The sequence below is a fragment of the Leptodactylus fuscus genome, chromosome 9 (genome assembly GCF_031893055.1).
Source record: "Leptodactylus fuscus isolate aLepFus1 chromosome 9, aLepFus1.hap2, whole genome shotgun sequence".
Classification (NCBI taxonomy): Eukaryota; Metazoa; Chordata; class Amphibia; order Anura; family Leptodactylidae; genus Leptodactylus; species Leptodactylus fuscus.
Genome location: NC_134273.1, coordinates 35,273,647 through 35,292,090, shown reverse-complemented (window position 1 = coordinate 35,292,090; position 18,444 = coordinate 35,273,647). Strand labels below are relative to the sequence as shown.

The 18,444-nt window shown below is 42.5% G+C and overlaps 1 protein-coding gene across 1 annotated transcript in view; it reads left to right on the top strand.

The window, feature by feature from the left end:
• Positions 1–4,317: 4,317 nt before the first annotated feature.
• The window catches only part of ISY1 (ISY1 spliceosome associated protein), a 30,611-nt gene continuing 16,484 nt past the window's right edge, over positions 4,318–18,444 (top strand). Inside the window, exons 1-7 of the mRNA XM_075286951.1 lie at positions 4,318–4,365; positions 7,139–7,161; positions 9,151–9,202; positions 9,441–9,506; positions 11,665–11,707; positions 13,570–13,682; positions 15,095–15,212. Coding sequence (XP_075143052.1) covers positions 4,363–4,365; positions 7,139–7,161; positions 9,151–9,202; positions 9,441–9,506; positions 11,665–11,707; positions 13,570–13,682; positions 15,095–15,212 — 418 coding nt within the window. The 5' untranslated portion in view covers positions 4,318–4,362. The remainder of the gene's footprint in view (positions 4,366–7,138; positions 7,162–9,150; positions 9,203–9,440; positions 9,507–11,664; positions 11,708–13,569; positions 13,683–15,094; positions 15,213–18,444) is intronic.

Below are 18,444 nucleotides of genomic sequence, written 5' to 3'. Positions count from 1 at the left end.
CCTTCATACCTCACAACTCTCTCCTCTATTTTCTACCCTTCTGCGCCTCTATACCTCAGCACCTCTTGCTTCTCTACCCCATCACACCTCGTACCTCCCGCCTCATTGCCTGGCACCTGTCTCATCTGTGCCTTACCGCCATGCCTCTCACCTCTCTCTCTTCACGCCTCTCCCTCTCTCCTCTACACTTCTGTGCCTTTCTCCTTTGCCTCTATTCTCACATTTTTCCTCTCTTCTCTACCCCTTTGTGCTTTGCTTCTTCAATACATTTTGTTTCTACCCTTCCCGCCTCTCACCGCTCTACTGCCTCCTCTACCCCTCTGCACCTTTTATCTTTTTCCTATACCCCTTACACACCTTACACATACTATGTATTGACATACTTACCACAACTGTGGTCACCCTTCACACAGACATTTACATACATGGTACCTGGTATCTCTGACACATTCATGTAGTTTATCCTATATGGAAACAAAGATAAAACCAGGTAAGTTAACTAGCAACAATGACGGATAATAGCAACGAACATTAGCAACGGTAGTGTGAACGTCCCCTTGCAAGGATATGGCAGCCATGATTTTGGGATCTGTCAATCTGTAGACATATGTGGCATTTCAGAGGACGTGTACTAAAGCAGAAAGATTATGACTTTAGTTTCCAATGGATGAAAACAGGAGGCAGGACAGATGTCTTTGCTTTTAACTGTCTAAATCCAATATCAGAAGATCAGGCTCTCACTTGTATAACTGTGTAGAATAGCAGAGCTGCCTGCGCTATCCTGCCTGCCCCATAACAACCCAAACCTGACTAAGTGGAGATAACTGATGACGACTGATACCCATTGGATATAGGAAGAAATCTTATTAACAATGGCAGGAGACATTCATGGAAATATTTCTTATTGTTATATAAATGATGGGTCAGATTAGAGAGAAGCTCATGTGAACAGAGGCTAATACTGGTCATTTATTAACAGTCGCCCCCTAGCTGTTATCTGTAATACAGTCTGTGTAATGATCGGTCTTCAGTATTAGGATTAGATCCCGGTCACTTATCTCAATGTCATCACCTCTGCAGAGCCCGAGCACCTCCATGTCCTTCTTCTCTCTTCACCGTCTACTAACTGACCACAGCCAACTGATTGTTTCAAATTACTATCCTGCAATCCTATTGGTTGTCGCTGACTGTAGTTGCCATGGTGACAAATGCAGCTGAAGATTTAACCCTTTAAGCCCCAATACTGTTTTAGCATCAAGGTCTATTTATTTCTCTGCAGACATTGCTGTATGAGGGCTTGTTTATTGCAGGATAAGATACATATTACTAAATGACCATCTTTTATTAACTATTTTTCTTTCAATGGATCCAAACATTTGCATTAATTATATTAATAAATATTGGATAGGTTATTTTTGTCTCTCTGCTTTTGCAATATAATAGCACGTTTCAAATAAAAAAATATTTTTTCATGTTGCCAAAATTCAAGAGTCACACATTTTTATTTGCTTTACCATTGATGTAGCCATATTGGCCTTGTTTTTGTGGGACAAGGGATATTATTAAAGGGGCTCTATCATTGGAAAAAGTCATTTTTAACTAAACGCACCCTTGCATAGCCTTTAGACCAGGGGTAGGGAACGTACGGCTCTCCAGCTGTTGCAAAACTACAACTCCCAGCATGCATACTTACTCTTCTGTTCTTGGAACTCCCATGGAAGTGAATGGAGCATGCTGGGAGTTGTAGTTTCACAGCAGCTGAAGAGCCGAAGGTTCCCTATCCCTGCTTTAGACTATTCCCAATGACTTTTCCCAATGATAGAGCCCCTTTAACTATTTTGTGGTAGATATACAGTATATCTTTGTCTGCCTTTTATTTGTGGGGGTGTAGAGAGGGACAAAAAAATTTTCACAATTTTTTTTTGCAAATGTACGTATAATATATTAATTTTCTTATATGAGTTGTGGTGAGGGTGAACTACACTCATAAGCTTTTAAATGTTCATTGACTGAGGTATATGGCAGGGGCTTAGCTGACGGTGAGTCAGCAGTATGACAATATAATGACCTACACAGGGTATAATGGCCCACTTCATGCCCAGCACACAGAATAATGGCTCCCATATGCTCCCAGATGCTGTAATGACCCACACACAATATATTGTCATATGCATAGTATAATGGCCCACTTTTGTCCCTTTGCACAGTATAATGGCCCTCTTTTGCCACCATACATAATTTAATGGCCCTGTGAAGGGCAAGTATAGTCATGTATCTCTATATACGCCATTTTGTTCTATAAACTTTATTATTAATATGTCATCCATATTGTACCCTAACACATATACTATGAGGTGAGGTCAAGCAGAGTGTGAAGCAATGCAGGCACAGACTTTCAGTAGGCCATTGTTCAGTTATCTCCAAGGCTGGAGTGGTCTGGCACCAGTATGTCTCCTAATCTCTTTTGCCATGATCTAGGATGTCAGTTCACACATAAGTATTTTGTATTTTCTATCCTTCTTTGTTTCATGAGAAAGTCCATCCCAGTTTGGAAAGTTATAATGAGATGCATGTTACATTACGCATCAGCCAATAGTCATGTGCCAGCCTTATCTTATAACTCTACATCCAATCATGTTATACTAATTCAAATAGTACAACCTTCCTTTGTCTGTAATGTATTTATTTTATTTTTTTTTATGTAGATTGTGAGCCCCACATAGAGCTCACAATGTACATTTTTTTTTCCATATCAGTATGTCTTTGGAATATGGGATGGAAATCCATGCAAACACGGGGAGAACATACAAACTCCTTGCAGATGGTTTTTTGCCCTTGGCGGGATTTGAACACCAGGACTCCAGCGCTGCAAGGCTGCAGTGCTAACCACTGAGCCACCGTGTGGCCCCTGTCTGTAATGTATTTAAACTACCTTTCCCCGCCATTAAAGCAGAACACTTTTGATATACAGAATGTGTGTGGTCTGTATTCTGTGTTCTCCCGAGCTCGTGACATAACACATCTTTACCAAATTCGGATAACGATGGCATCTACCCCGGGTCATTCCCCCAATAGCCCCTATCACAATATGTATATAACGCACTTTTTCTCCCACCCCCCCACAGTATATGACATCCCTTTTTTTCCTCCTCCCTCGCCACAGTATATGACCCCTTTTTGGCCCCCCACACAGTAAATGGCACCCCTTTTTGTCCCCGCACAGTATATGACCACTTCCCCCCAATATATAGCACCCTTTTTTTGCCTCTCCCACAGTATATGACCTTTTTTGTCACCCCCACAGTATATGCCCCCCTTTTTTGGGGGGCATATGAATATTGGGGCAGAGATGGGGGACATGAATCTGGGGGCAGAGATTGGGGGGACATGAAACTGGGGGCAGAGATGGGGGGACATGAAACTGGGGGCAAATGAAGGGGGTATATGAAACTGGGGGAGAGATGGAGGGGGACATATAATTTACGGGTGACTGTAGGAAGATGATACTTTGTGGGGGCACAGAAAAATTAATGAGAATGGGCAGAGTCAATATAAAAGTGGGAGCTAAATTTGCCGCATGTTTTGTTCCTCTTTCGGTTCTTCAAAAGTTGGGAGGTATGCCCACCAAGTATATGACTGGGAGAGAGGCATTCTTTTTTAGTTGGCCACTACTTATTGTATTATTGCAATAAGCAGTGTCTAATACTTTTTATTCACCCGTCCAGACTCTTGTGTAGGTGGACACGTAGTGTCCTGGGGTCCTTCAGCATTGTGACATAAGTGCATACACCCGATAGAGGGGGCTCCATCTGCATCTGTCCTTTAATCACTGTAGCTCTCATACTGTGACGGATGAGAGCAATGGACATTAATAACGGTAGTGGAACATGCTTTATATAGAGAAAAAGAGATACATTTCCTCAAAATTTCATTTCTGTTTTTATCTGTGTAACTGCACTGAACACATTACGCAGCCACTGGTGATATGCTGTGGCCATCAAGGACACTCTTTGTCTATGTTTCTGTATAAAAATAAAATAGTTGGCTATTAGTCTTTAGGGTAATAATAATTCCTCGTATTTATTAGTTGCTGTTATATAAACTACAAATAATGATAATATATGACAATGAATAAAACTTATGTAATATAAAAAAAAACACGAAAACTTATGTAGTACTTTATTATTACAGCTGTAATATAACTTCCCGGCAGTAGGTGTCGCTGTGGTCAGGCTAAGAATAGACGGGCCAGGCGGGGAATAATATTTCGTGTAATAGCTGCGTCCTTTGTGTGTCGTCATTTCCGGTGCGCCGGGCGTGTTCTGTAGGGACTCACGTAGTGGTGCTGGCCGTGTTTCGATAATGGTAAGTTCTGAATTAGTGCATGACGTAGGCCTGCTGTGTCACCGCCTGCTTTTGTGGGACTACATGTCCCAGCGTGTCCCGATAACTCTAGCAGTAATAGTTTTACAAGGAGTACACATATAGCTTTTTGAGCCATCTATTATTACACTGCGGCGACGTTCGCAGTCTGTGGCTTCCTTGCACTTCTGACAGGTCCCTATGCAGTCCTGTATTTGGACAGGTGTAGCTGATATAAAGGATACAGCTATGGCTGCAGCGTCACCCAGTGGAGGGCTTGTATATCCATAGCTATAGAGAGCACTGTGCTGGCTGCAACATGTGTTCATTATATGTCTTCACTGTATATAGCGCCATCGCATGGCTCAGTGCTGCACACTAGTTCCAATTTATTTAATTTTTTACTTAACCCTTTGATTTGTTGCAAGAAGGCCTGTCCACAATAAAGGGATCTGTCACCCTCAAATATTTAAAGGGCAACAGCTTCTTTAACCCCTGGTGTTCCGCTGTTATTGGTGACTAGATGGTTGTCCTATTAGGAGTCTGTCTTGTCTGTAGATTCCAGTATTTCAACCCAGCCCTACACAGAGAAAGATAAGAGTCACCTGAATTAAACATTGCTTATGGTTTGTGAATTGCCGCCTCTGAGATTCATCTGATTTTGTCCACATGTAAAATATGTAAATGATCTCTCTGGAGCAATGATGGCGTCGCAGCTCATCTCCTTGGAGCAATAAGCATGCCTTCATTACTTGAAAGAGCTCATTGTTGCATATTGACAAAAAAAAACAAAATGTAATGTCTTGGCAGCGATTAACAAGGGAGAAACATATGACTCAAGTGACACTAACTTATATATCTCAGGTCTGATTCACATCTGAGTTCGGAACTTCATTCAGGGAGTCTGCTTTGGGACCCCCTCCTGAATGGAATACTGAACACATTGAGCAATGAACATTGACTATAATGGGGTCTGTGTGTGCTACATGCGGAGTCCGCACAAATAATGCTGAAAGTAGTTCATGAAGTACTTTTATCTGCGCATGACTTGTGTGGTCACCATGCGGAAAACACACGGACCCCATTATAGTGTATGGGGTCCATGTGCTTTCATTGCTCACTGCTTTTTAAAGGAATTCTACCATTTAAGGCTATTCGTCTCCTACCTTTAGACGTGGTCTCCGCCGCGCTGTTCCGTAGAAATACCAGTTTTAACCGGTATGCAAATGAGCTCTCCGCAGCAATGAGGGCAGGCCCCAGTGCTGAAAGGCCGATAAGCGCCTCCCCACTGCTGCTAGAGAGCTCTTTCCTGCGCCGCCTCCTTCTTCTGCAGCAACTCCGCCTCTTCTGGCTTCTCTTGCTCTTGTAGTTCTATACAGGAGCATAGAGAGGCCACCCCAAAATGGCTGCTGGCCGTCTCTTGTATTGAACTGCAAGAGCGGCTACCCAAAAATGGCCGCCGGCCATTTTTGGGTAGCAGCTCTTGCAGTTCAATACAGGAGCCAGCCGGCAGCCATTTTGGGGTAGCCGCTCTTGCAGTTCAATACAAGAGATGGCCGGCAGCCATTTTGGGGTGGCCTCTCTATGCTCCTGTATCGAACTACAAGAGCAAGAGAAGGCAGAAGAGGCGGAGTTGCTGCAGAAGAAGGAGGTGGCGCAGGAAAGAGCTCTGGGCAGCAGTGGGGACGCGCTCATCGGTGTTTCAGCGCTGGGGCCCGCCCTCATTGCTGCGGAGAGCTCATTTGCATACCGGTTAAAACCGGTATTTCTACGGAACAGCGCGGCGGAGACCACGTCTAAAGGTAGGAGACGAATAGCCTTTCTTAAGGCTATTCCGACGTGTTCATTAGAAAAAAAGTTAGTTTAATGGCAGAATCCCTTTAAATGCGTTCAGAGGTCCCCAAGTGAACATCCCAAACGGAATACCGAACGCAGATGTGAACCAGGCCTCGTGGGCTGGGTTGATTTATTGAGTTCTGGTGACAGACTCCCTTTAAATTAAGAGGGTTGTACCAGGTTTACAACCTGTCGTAGGAAAATAATCTTTCAGACTTGCCCGTGTTCAGCCTCATTAGTTATACAGTGATTCTCCCATAAACGGTTCTATTACAGTCTATGGGACAAGGGACCTAATGAACTATTTAGTGATTCTCACAATGCCCTAACGAAAAAAAATCTAAAAACTCTTTATCCCATCAAACACCTTAGCGGTAAAAAAAAGAAAAATCCAAATAGCAGAATCGCCATTTTGTCTCCCCCAAAAACATTGAACAAAATGTGATTAAAGCTTTAGACATTTTCCAAAATGGTATTAAAAATAAAAACAACATATTTTGTACTGCAGAAAGACTCCTTACACACCTTCATATACAGAAAATATGATATTAATACATAATAAAATTGGTGTCGCAGTGACCGCGCACACCCAGAGGATATAAGGAACGTGTCATATTTACTGCACAAGGAGAGCCTTTAAAACAAAACCCTTAATTTGCTATTTATAGGTAGGAGATTGCTCCAGTAATTGTTTCTTTGCTCGTGGAGGGTAACAGGTGTCAGAGCAGTGTCTGTTTTTGACATATGCATGATTTACATATGGATTCATAATGCCCATAGACAACTATTTGTGACCCAGCACATGTCTCATCACCTGCAGCCAAGATCAGAGCTGAGGGAGCAAATGTGATCATGGGGGATATCCTTGTCATCACTAGAATTATGCAAGTTTTTACCCTGTGAATTCTCTAATGTATTCTGTTATGTTCCTTACTAACAGGCTCGCAATGCAGAGAAAGCCATGTAAGTATCCCTGTACTTTCTATAAGTGTTTTCACAGAGTGGCCTTATAAAGAAGATGACCAGTAAGCATAATGAATGGTGGAAATCAAGACACAATATCTGGTCTGGATAATGGAGTGGCATCTTGGGAATGTTTCACTGTATTGCATGTTATGTGTGTATAATTTGAGGTCCATTCTGCAGTACCCAGTGGACAGTATGAAGGTTGATTGTTTAATCAATGTTGAAGTTTTATCCTCTGACTGTCTGTGACCATCTGAGATTTACTTTGTGACTACATCCAAAGTGCCCTTTAGAGGTGTAGCATATGCTAGTAGAAGGCCGTGTCATTTACATTATATTTTGGACTGAACTAAAATACATTAGCAAACAGAAGAAACTGTGCAATAGACTTCCCGAATGATTGTGAGCTATTGCACATGCGCGAGCCGCCTGATGCCGTCACAAAAATGGCTGCTGGTGGTGAAGTGGGCAGACTAGCTAGGGAAAAGGGGGGGGGGGGGACAGTGAATGTGAGAGGGAGGTGTGATGATGGAAATCTAGGATTCTAATGATGGCCTCTGAGGGTGTAGTGGGCGGCTAGCTAAGGAAACGGAGGGGGAAGTGTGTGAGAAAGGGAGGGGTTCAGTCAGTGAGAGAGGGAGGAGAAGTGAGGCATCCGGGAACCTGTGGGAAACACAGAAAAGGACGTTAGGGATGTAAACAAATGCAGAGGATGCAATGAGCTCACTGAGAACTCCAGAAATCACTCAAAACACTGCTAAAGGTATTTGGTGGCTTTTAGTAACCTAGTAATAGCACTAACACCTTTTTTGAAAAATAGTTTGCACACTTGCATGCCATACCATCAGTAACTGCTGTGCATGGCATTGTAGCTTTGTCCCATTCCATCACAAAATTCAGGTATAGACCAATGTGAACAGTAAAGAGTGCAATGCTCGCCTGAGTACCACAAACTGTCAGGCAGCTGATCATTGGAAATGCAGGGAGTTGGGTCGCACAGGCTTGATGCTGGTGGCCTATCCTAATAATTTTTTTTATTATCTAATAGTGCTGCTGATGGCCTTATAAGCATTAAAAAAATCTTTATTCACCTCTCCCCGGGCTTCTATTAACAGCTGTGGCAGCTCTAATCTTATAGCAGCTTGCAGGTCCCCCGTCTGTCTGTCCATCTGCAGTCATCGGTTACCTCTACTCATATTGCATGTCGTAGTAGTCACGTGCTGTTTGTAAAGCGGTCACAGCTGAGGGCTGAGATTAGCTTCAGCAGTCCCTTCCAACAAACTGGAGGGTCAGTGGTGTCAGACAGGGGACTTGTAGGCAAAAACTAGCTGCCACTGCTGGAAACACCAAACGGAGAAAGATGAGTAATGTTTTTATGAGTTTACTGGCCCCTTGCAGCCCTATGAAATAATGAAAATGTGTTGAAACACCCTTTTATTGTCATTAGTAGCTTTCACTTAAAGTGGATTTTTCATGTCCTCTGACATAGGCGGTGTTATATACTGCTAGAAAGATGACAGCGTGCAGCACATTCAGTATAGTCAGCTTTACCGGGATGTGCCCGGGTTGCCGAGGTATTGATGCCGTTAGTTTTGGTGGCGATATCCCTGCACTGTCATAGGGGCGCGCCTTACAGTTCAGCATCTTTGCACGGCTGTGAGTAATGCCCACCTGACAGTACAAGGCTATGGAAATATACAGTCGGGGCATTTCTGAGAGCCCTAAGATGACACTGAGCTGTAAGGCCAGCCCCTCTGACAGTCCAAAAACTAACGGCACTGCTATCACTGCAACGGCAAATTAACTCCGTACATTGTCAGCTTTCTAGAGTTCTACAACAGCGCCAATGTTAGAGGTCTTCTTTAAATACATTTTTGGGACTGTTTTGAAACTATGCAGATACGGTTGTGGATTAGAGTCTGAAAGACTGTCTGCAATGCTGAAATTGATACTTGTATTCTAATTTATTAAATATTGTTTGTTTAGGACGGCTTTGGCGAGGTTTCGCCAAGCCCAACTTGAAGAAGGAAAAGTCAAGGTAAGACGCAGAATATTCTCCAAATTTTCTAGAGCTAGACGGTGTTATTTTTCAAGCAGTTGGCTGGAATACCTGGCAGTTCAGAAAGGACTATACTGGATCTGTGACGTTGCCTGCTGTCCACCCAGCACACAGCGGTTTCTCCGCAGATTTGCTGCTGGTCTTAATAATGTGACTCTGCTCTGTATGTGAGCTGTCTTGTAGTTAATTAATATGGTAAATTATTTTCCCCAAACAGGAAAGGCGGCCATTTCTTGCCTCTGAATGTAATGAGTTGCCTAAAGCAGAGAAATGGAGAAGACAGGTATGTTGTCTGTTTTATTATATGGTGAAAAAACACAGACTGTCAAGGGATTTGAGTCTTAAGTTTTAACTCAGTAACATATGCTAATAATGTGCTATGGTGGCAAAACCTTATCCTTATGCCTTGTGCCCTTTCATCCTGGCATAGTTCCCTGCCCAGTATTAGGGCAGGAGGTCGCTGTACATGGAACAGATGTGAAGGGCATTCTCAGGGTTATTAAAGGGCAATTCCCCACTGGGGTTGAGCGATCGGGATTGGAAAAGATCGGATTCTGATCGGCGATCGAGTAAATTTCGCGATTGGAATTCCGATCTCGATCTTTTTAGACGGGATCAAGATAGGAGGTTATTTCCCTTAATGCTTTGCTACTGGACAAGCATTGTGGGAAAAGCTAACAGTGTTAGCTAGGTCCCATAGGAATGAATGGATGCAGCCGGCACACAGCCTGTGCCGGCATCCGGACGCTTAACCCCCTGTGTGCCGGCTGCATCCATTCATTCTAATGGGAGACTAGCTAACATCTCTAGTAGCTTAAGGCTTGGTTCACATATGTGTTCTGTCCGTAAGAGTCCGCATGAGGACTCCTACGGACGGAACACAAACACTACTGCAAGCGCTGTGCAGTTCAAGCGCACGGCCCTATAGACTATAATGGGGTCCGTGTGCTTGAACTGCACACCACTTGCAGTTGCGCTTGTGTTCCGTCTATAGGGGTCCTCATGCGGACCCTTACGGACAAAACACATCAGCATATGTGAACTGTGCGTAACACTTACCTGCCAAGAAGCGCTGCTGCTGGTCCGGTCCCCCTGTTCTTGCTCCTCTTCTCGCCTCGCTGCCCCCGCCTCCCAAATTAGTGGTACAGACCTAGGAAGAAGGCGGGGCTTGTGGCTTAGGAGAGTGTGGGCGGGTAATATTAATAATAATAAATTTTATTTATGTAGCGCCAACATATTCCGCAACGCTGTACGATTTGTACTGGGAGGGGAGCACTCGCCTCTCCCCACCCTGTACCTGCCCACACTCTCCTAAGCCACAAGCCCCATCTTCTTCCTAGGTCTGTAACACTAACCTGGGAGGCGGGGGCAGTGAGAACGGACCGGACCAGCGGTAGCGCTTCTGTGCAGGTAAGTGGACACCGGGGGGGGACTAAGTAGCCAGAGGATTTTTTTTTAAGCACTACACAGCGTGGAGTCTAACAATTAAAACGTTAAATTTTTAGGCTCCATGTTGTTTAGTGAATAGGATTGTTTTTAAAATAGGATTTTTTTTTAAATACGATCTTTGATTTAAAAAAAAAAAAATCCCATTGACTTGCATTGAGATCGGGTTCAAATGGAAAATGATCGAAAATCGGATTTTAAAAACAATCCTGAAATCTCAAGATTGGCTCAACCCTATTCCCCACCAATCATAAAGTCTTGGTGGGAACAAATCTTTACGATATGCCATGGGAAACATCCATTTACCTCCTCCCCTTAGATCACAAAAACTTAATTTTTCAGCTTCAAAATCAGCATTCATTTTACTGAGCACTATAATGTTAATGAACATTGTATGAGACAGACATTTGGTCACCATGATTGAGATGCTGTGTGGTATATACACAGACTATACAGTCTTAGACTACACGTACAGGAACGTGCGCTTTGTCGGTGTGCTTGCGCTTGTCATCAACACATTTTCTATGACCCCCTTCCACATGCTTGTGTATTATCATGGGTCTGTGAAGGGGGTTATGAGTCTGGGGCAAAACTCACTGACTGGTCGTCTTCATTTTGTGGCCCGAGCTCCTTGATGAAATGAAGGGGCCCGTGGAGGGCACAAACTGCACACAGATATCATCCATGTGCCGTTTTCCCACATACCTGGCGATGCACACGTTCATATACATTTAGCCTTATCTACAGAAGCTTATGCGTGAGCAGTACACATTTCTTAAACCAGAATCTCAGTGCAGTTTACTATATAATTTCTTAATAAAATACAAACTCCATTTCTGAGAAGGATAAACGCTGATCGTTTTACAGCAAGCCAGTTCTTCTGTCAGTTCTGCTGGAGAGTAATATCCATTGTGTCTTATCCTTTATTCTGATTATCTGTAATGTCTCATTTTGTGACCTAATAAATCTGACTAATAATCAAATCTTTTTAATAGATCATTGGTGAAATCTCAAAGAAAGTGGCACAGATTCAGAATGGTAAGATTGTATGTAACAAGAAATACATTGAATGAATGTTTATAATTTAAGAAATATGCCACTTTTGACGAATATTGGTTCTCTTTAAGCATGCAGAGTGGTTCCATTCATGTCCTTGTGTTAGATATCATAGCAAAGCTGGAGTGTTGAATTCAACATGCTCCCAGTTTTGCTACTATCTTCCCCTCTTGCAGATGTTTTGGCTACTTATATTAACAGCATTGATATCACTGCACTGTCAGAGGGGCCGACTTCACAACCCCCCCCCCCCCTTTCTATAGAATGTACTGTCAGAGATGGGGCATTCCTCACTGCTCAGCTCGCCATCAGCTTTGCTACAGCATATAACATTCCCTAACTGTGAGAGGACATGAAAGGTCCTCTTTAAAAGGGTTGTACCAGGATTTGATGTCATCCCTGTCAGTAGAGTAGAACTGGCTGAACGTGCATTGTCAAGCGTATGCACTGGTACTCCATTCATTTCTTGTTTGAGCACTGGAGACCGCTGAGCATTGTTCTCTGGTCCACCTTTAGAGAATGAATGACCCCATTAGCTAAATTCAAATTGTGCTTTGACCACCTGTCAAAATCCAGAATAACCACCTTTGGCAGAGCGGGCCGCTGCAAGATGTGCAGGAAGAGAGGGGATGTTGTGATGATGCCACTGGGATGTTGAGCCATGGCGACTCCAGTGCTGTGTCCAGCTGCGCTGGGGTACACGGTTGAGCATCCATGGCGCGAACAACCGATCAAGGTGGTCCCACAGATTCTCGATTGGGTTCAAGTCCGGGGAATTTGCTGGCCAAGGGAGTATGGTAAACTCATCCTGGTGCTCCTCGAACCACGCACGTACACTGCGAGCTTTATGACATGTCCTGCTGGTAGTTGCCATCATCCTGAGGAAAAACAATTCGCATGTAGGGGGAACATAGTCCGCAAGGATAGATGCATACTAGTGTTGATCCATCGTGCCTTCCACAATGATGAGTGCACCCAGATGGCTGATGACACGTGCCTTCTGCGATTGGTTATTTAACGTTGACGTCAAAAGCAGGCGGTGGTCACATTAATATGACTGGACTGTGTATACTATATGCTAGTTGTTACATAATGGTGTATATAGAAAGATGAATGTTGACTATTCATATTGATAATTTTTTCAACCACAAAAAATTCAGACTTTTTCTATTTCTGTCCAGCTTTGATGACAACCGTGTGCCAGTTGTGCTGTTCAATCACGTCCGGCAGCCTCAGGGTAAGTTCACATGGAGATATTTGGTCAGGTCTTTTTTCCTTTAGCCGTTTCTTTCGGCTCCTGGAAAAAAGAAGCGAGATGTCCATTCTTCAGGCCGTTTCGCCTCGTGATTCGGCCTGGAGACACACCCATTCATTGGGCCTAATCCAGAGCGGAGTGCGCGGCTGGATACCGCTACAGTGCACTGGCTTTCAGTCGTGGCTACCCGGCTTTTTCTCCGTGTGAACTTACCCTAACAGTTCAATGAATTGCTGCATAGACAGCAGCACTAGAGAAGACAAGATACTTTAAATGTCTTAAATTTTATGGTGCAATAATATTTCTTTGAGGAATGCTGGAATGCAGAGTTAGGAGAAAATATGCTGCAGAATTTCTATAAAATGGAAAAGTATTTACTAAACCAGACCTGTCAAGAGAGCTGACCGATAATCTTTAAAGAGTTATTCACGGTATTATTATTACACGGTTATTCATAGTAGTCAACATATGAGCTATTGAATCTTCACGGTGGAAAATCACAAAACATCACTCCATTAGGTGCTACTTGGGCGTTGTTGTAAATCCCATGCTCTAACGTGATAATAAAAATCTTTCTCTTTCTGTTTAGCCGGCCTTGGAGAATTCAGGATCCGTGACCTAAATGATGAAATAAACAAGCTAATCCGAGAAAAGGGTCATTGGGAGGTCCGAATTAGAGAGCTTGGCGGTCCCGATTATGGAGTAAGTAAATTTTGGAATTGGCCATACATATGAAGATTTTCAGCAGAGAATAGATCACACAATAGAGTCCCTGTCAGCAGATTTTGGCAAACATTCCACCGGCATGTCCTTATGCACTGGTGATTTAGTGTCCCAAACCTTCCTGTCCACACCCAGGTTCTTGTATATTAGAAGTCAAATAGGCTTTTGTCGTATCCTGAATGAGAAATTAACACAATACTGTCCATATTGTCTATTAGGGCACATGACATGGATGTCAGAGTGGGGTATCCAAATTAGGTGGTATGTTTTTTTTTTTTTTTTTTTAATTAGGGTTGTCCGGGGTCTGAATATTTTTTTATACTGATGATCTATCCGTAGGATATACGAAGTATACAGCCAGAAACAGCCCTGCTCCTATTCAAGTGAATGGGAGTGGGGCTGCAGTTCCAGACTCCACTTGTATACTGTGTGGATCGGAAACTCTAAGTCTATAGTATAGAGTCTATACAGTGTATGGACCTCGATATACTGTAGTGGCGGCGCCTGGACCTGCAGCCCCACTCACATTAACTTGAATAGGGTCAGCGCTGCTTCCAGCTGTATACTTAGTGTATTCTCCAGCGGCCACATCAGCTGATCGGTTTAGTTGTCAGATACCGACCAATTTAAAACTGATGACCCACCCTGTGGATTAGTATCAAAAATCTTCTTATGCTGGATAACCCCTTTAAACCTGCCTGTGGTAAGTTAATCTACACTGGGATTGCTTTAAAATAAAATGCGCTATTGCTTACCAATGTGATATAGTCGCTTCTGCATTTCTTCATTGTCAATAAATACCTCAGTTTTTGGTCTGTATTTACATGACTGAGCTTCCCTTGTAATTTGATCTGTGTGGTAGAGGGACTCCTAGCAATATACTTACCTTTGATACCAGGAGTCCCTGCATCCTAGTAACATGATGTCCCATAGTGATTATACTGCATGACAGGGACTCCAAGCATCAGAGAGAACTATAATGCTAGGAGCCCCTCTCCTGCCATGATGTTCAAGACAGTAAATCCGGCCAACACAGAGTGATACTTGTTCGTATGAATGCAGCCTTGCCTTAGGTGTGTTTGGGACACTAAACCAACGGGTCAGAAGAAAATGCTGGTGGTTTCCTTCCCCCAAATTCTCTGGACAAGTTGCCTTCCTTAATATAATTTTGACATAATTTATCATGGTCTCCGAGTTTGTTGCGTTTATTGTATGTATTTTACATATTTTACTTGTGATTTTTTTTTTTTTTTTTTCGTCTTACTTACTTTACAGTATTTCATAATGTTAATATGGCAGTATAAATTACTGCTAGCATTTATTACTTTCTGATAACTCATTTATCATGATTGCTTGTTATTAAAGAAATGTACATTTGTCTTTAATATTAGCGCATAGGACCTAAGATGCTTGACCACGAAGGCAAGGAAGTGCCAGGAAACAGAGGCTACAAGTACTTTGGAGCAGCCAAAGATTTACCAGGGGTTCGAGAACTTTTTGAAAAAGAACGTAAGTACTATGTCCCTGCAAAAAATTATAGTAGTCACTAGAGATGAGCGAACAGTGTTCTATCGAACACATGTTCGATTGGATATCAGGCTGTTCGATGTGTTCGATTCGAATCGAACATCACGTGGCAAACTCCAGAAAAATTCGATTCCCCTCCCACCTTCCCTGGCGCTTTTTTTGCACCAATAACAGCGCAGGGGAGGTGGGACAGGAACTACGACACCGGAGGCATCGAAAAAAAATCGGAAAAAGTCATTGGCTGCCGAAATCAGGTGACCTCCATTTTAGACGAATAGTGGATTTCAAATCCGGGTCATATGAGAATGTGAACTTTGTGACTAAGAGACAGGGATAGCTGTACAGGCAGGGATAGCTAGGGATAACCTTTATTTAGGTAGGAATGTTATTAAAAATAACTTTTTGGGGCTCTAAAGGGTGTGTAATTGTGATTTTTGTGACATAAACTTTTTCCAATAGGAATGCATTGGCCAGCGCTGATTGGCCAGAGTACGGAACTCGACCAATCAGCGCTGGCTCTGCTGGAGGAGGCGGAGTCTAAGATCGCTCCACACCAGTCTCCATTCAGGTCCGACCTTAGACTCCGCCTCCTCCGGCAGAGCCAGAGCTGATTGGCCGAAGGCTGGCCAATGCATTCCTATTGGTAGCAGTGCTGAGCCAGTTCTGCTCAACTACACCGTGTGCCGGTCAGCCCATCTGATATAGCAGAGCCGAGTGTGCACACTCGGCTCTCCTACATCAGATGTAGCAGAGCCGAGTGTGCACACTCGGCTCTGCTACATCTGATGTAGCAGAGACGAGTGTGCACACTCAGGAGAATGACCGATGGATATGAAGAAAACCGCGCTACTCTCTTGGGATAAACCAATACACGCACTTTATTCCACTTTCTAAAAACACGACGCTACAACACAGCGTTTCGGGGATTCCCCTTTTTCAAGTGTCACAAAACACACAATATACCCTAATAAAAATAACAAATGGCATAATAAATAAATGCAACAGAAGGCAAAATAAATAAAAATACACATATGCATATAAATATATAAACATATAAAAATAGGTAGAATGGCAGGTCTTAAATATGAATGTTCCATTACACAAGTATTTGTCGTTGTTTGTCATTAATCCAGCAAAGTCAAACAAAGTTGCTACCCCAGCTATTGGTGATAGTTGTAGCTACATAAAGTGACCAACTGTAATATAATGCAGGTCAGCAAATGTTCTAATAATAAAAGAGTAGGGTAACCAAGTATTTCATAGGCATGGCTCAGACAATAATGAAATATATAAATAAATAAATAAATTACTGTACCAGACAAGGAGTTAGGAGCATGAATCAGGAGCAGGAGCTTCCTTGTACGAGTAGAATGTGATGCACAGCGTGGAGTGTATGGGCTGCGTGTGTAACGCGGGCTTATTACACCTGGGCGGGCTGGAGGGGAGGGTCACGTGCCAGGTGTTGCTAAGAACTCCCCGTTACTTACTTAGAACTCAAGCCTGAAGGTCATATATTATACAATCCACATAATGACTGTGGATTGTAGAGACATCCAGCTTATTTGAATAAAATTGGATCGCTACTCCGCGATGCTCGTGTCTAGGGAGAGCGGTCGGGCCCGCTCGTGTGTTTAACCTAGTGCGCATGCGTATTGCACGGCACTAGGTTACGGGAAAAGCCGAGTCGACGAACGACCGCTCGTGTGTCGGGTTTAATACGCATGCGCGTACTCGTCCGGCCGCATAACCGGCACTAGCAGTACACTGGCATGTCCTGCCTATTGGATTCTAACGGCAGTTAGTTTAGACGGATGTCAATTAGTGTGAACCGCATACTGACATGTCTTGCCTATTAGATTCTTACAGCAGTTGTTTAGATTGATGTCAATTAATATAAGTAAAATACTAAGGGCCATTCAAGCCTCTATGGAGTTAATATTTAAGCAAACCATAACATGGAAGCAGCGGACCCTGATGCTGCTTTACAAACCATAGATATTTCAGATGTATACACATCATTCTGATGAATTAAAAGATTCATTGCCAATACAATATTATTGTCAAAGAATTACATTTAAAAACAATTATCTTTTTTAACAAAAGTCTTGGTCCTAAAATAATGACATTTGTAAACATCCACCTAATTATTAGTATGAATATAATAAAAATAGTAGTGTAATAGTGAAAAATGGACAAAAAATTAAAATTAGAATCAAAAAATTCCATAAATATAAGAACAAAAGTTAGAGTGTACTAACATAGTAATATATCAAGAGATTTTTCTAAAAACTGAGATCATAGTGGTTACTCTTTACTTCTCTATGCTTAACAGCCAACATGTAATATATAAACATATAATAAATATATAAAGGGACTTAGTAGGAAATATCCTCCAGGGCTTCATTAAGACCCTCAGGATGGAGGGTATTTAATTTAAATATCCAAAACATCTCTTTCTTTTTTAGTGCCTCGAACCGGTTGTAAATGCTGGTAGGTATTTGTTCGAGTGGAGTTACAATAAAATTGGAAAAACTGCACCCATGTTTGATCTTGGCATGTCTGGAAACACTATGCTTTTCGTACCCGTTGGAGACATTGGAGCGATGTTTCTTAATTCTGTCTCTAAGGGACATTGTTGTCCGTCCTACATACTGTAGGCCATATGGGCAGCTTAGAATATATATAACGTATGAAGATGAGCAGTCTAGTCTCGATTTGATAGAGAATTTCTCGTTTGTGGATCTACTGGTAACCTCACTTATATTATGTGCTATATTCAAACAACACTTACATCTAGAATGTCCACATTTGAAGCTACCAGCGTTTCCACTGATATATGAAAAATTGGTACTGGTTCTTGTAGAGGATTTTAGTTTACTTGGGGCAATAATACTCTTTAGAGTTCGAGCCCTCCTAAAAGTCATCTTGGGTTTTTTTGGGATTACTTTTTTCAAGAATTGGTCATTAGCTAAAATATGCCAATGCTTCTCCAAGATTTTCCTGATGGAACTGTGGGCTATATTAAAAGTTGTTATAAAGTTGTGTTTGAACTCATTTTCTTTTTTGGTAATTTTTTTGGGGACAAGGCATTCCTTTTGACTCAAATTTGCTGTTCTAGACTGAGCTTCTTTTATAAGAGAGGCTGGATAATTTTTGTCCTTAAATCTTGAAGCCATAATCTTACTCTGAGCCACAAAGTCCGATTGGTTTGTAC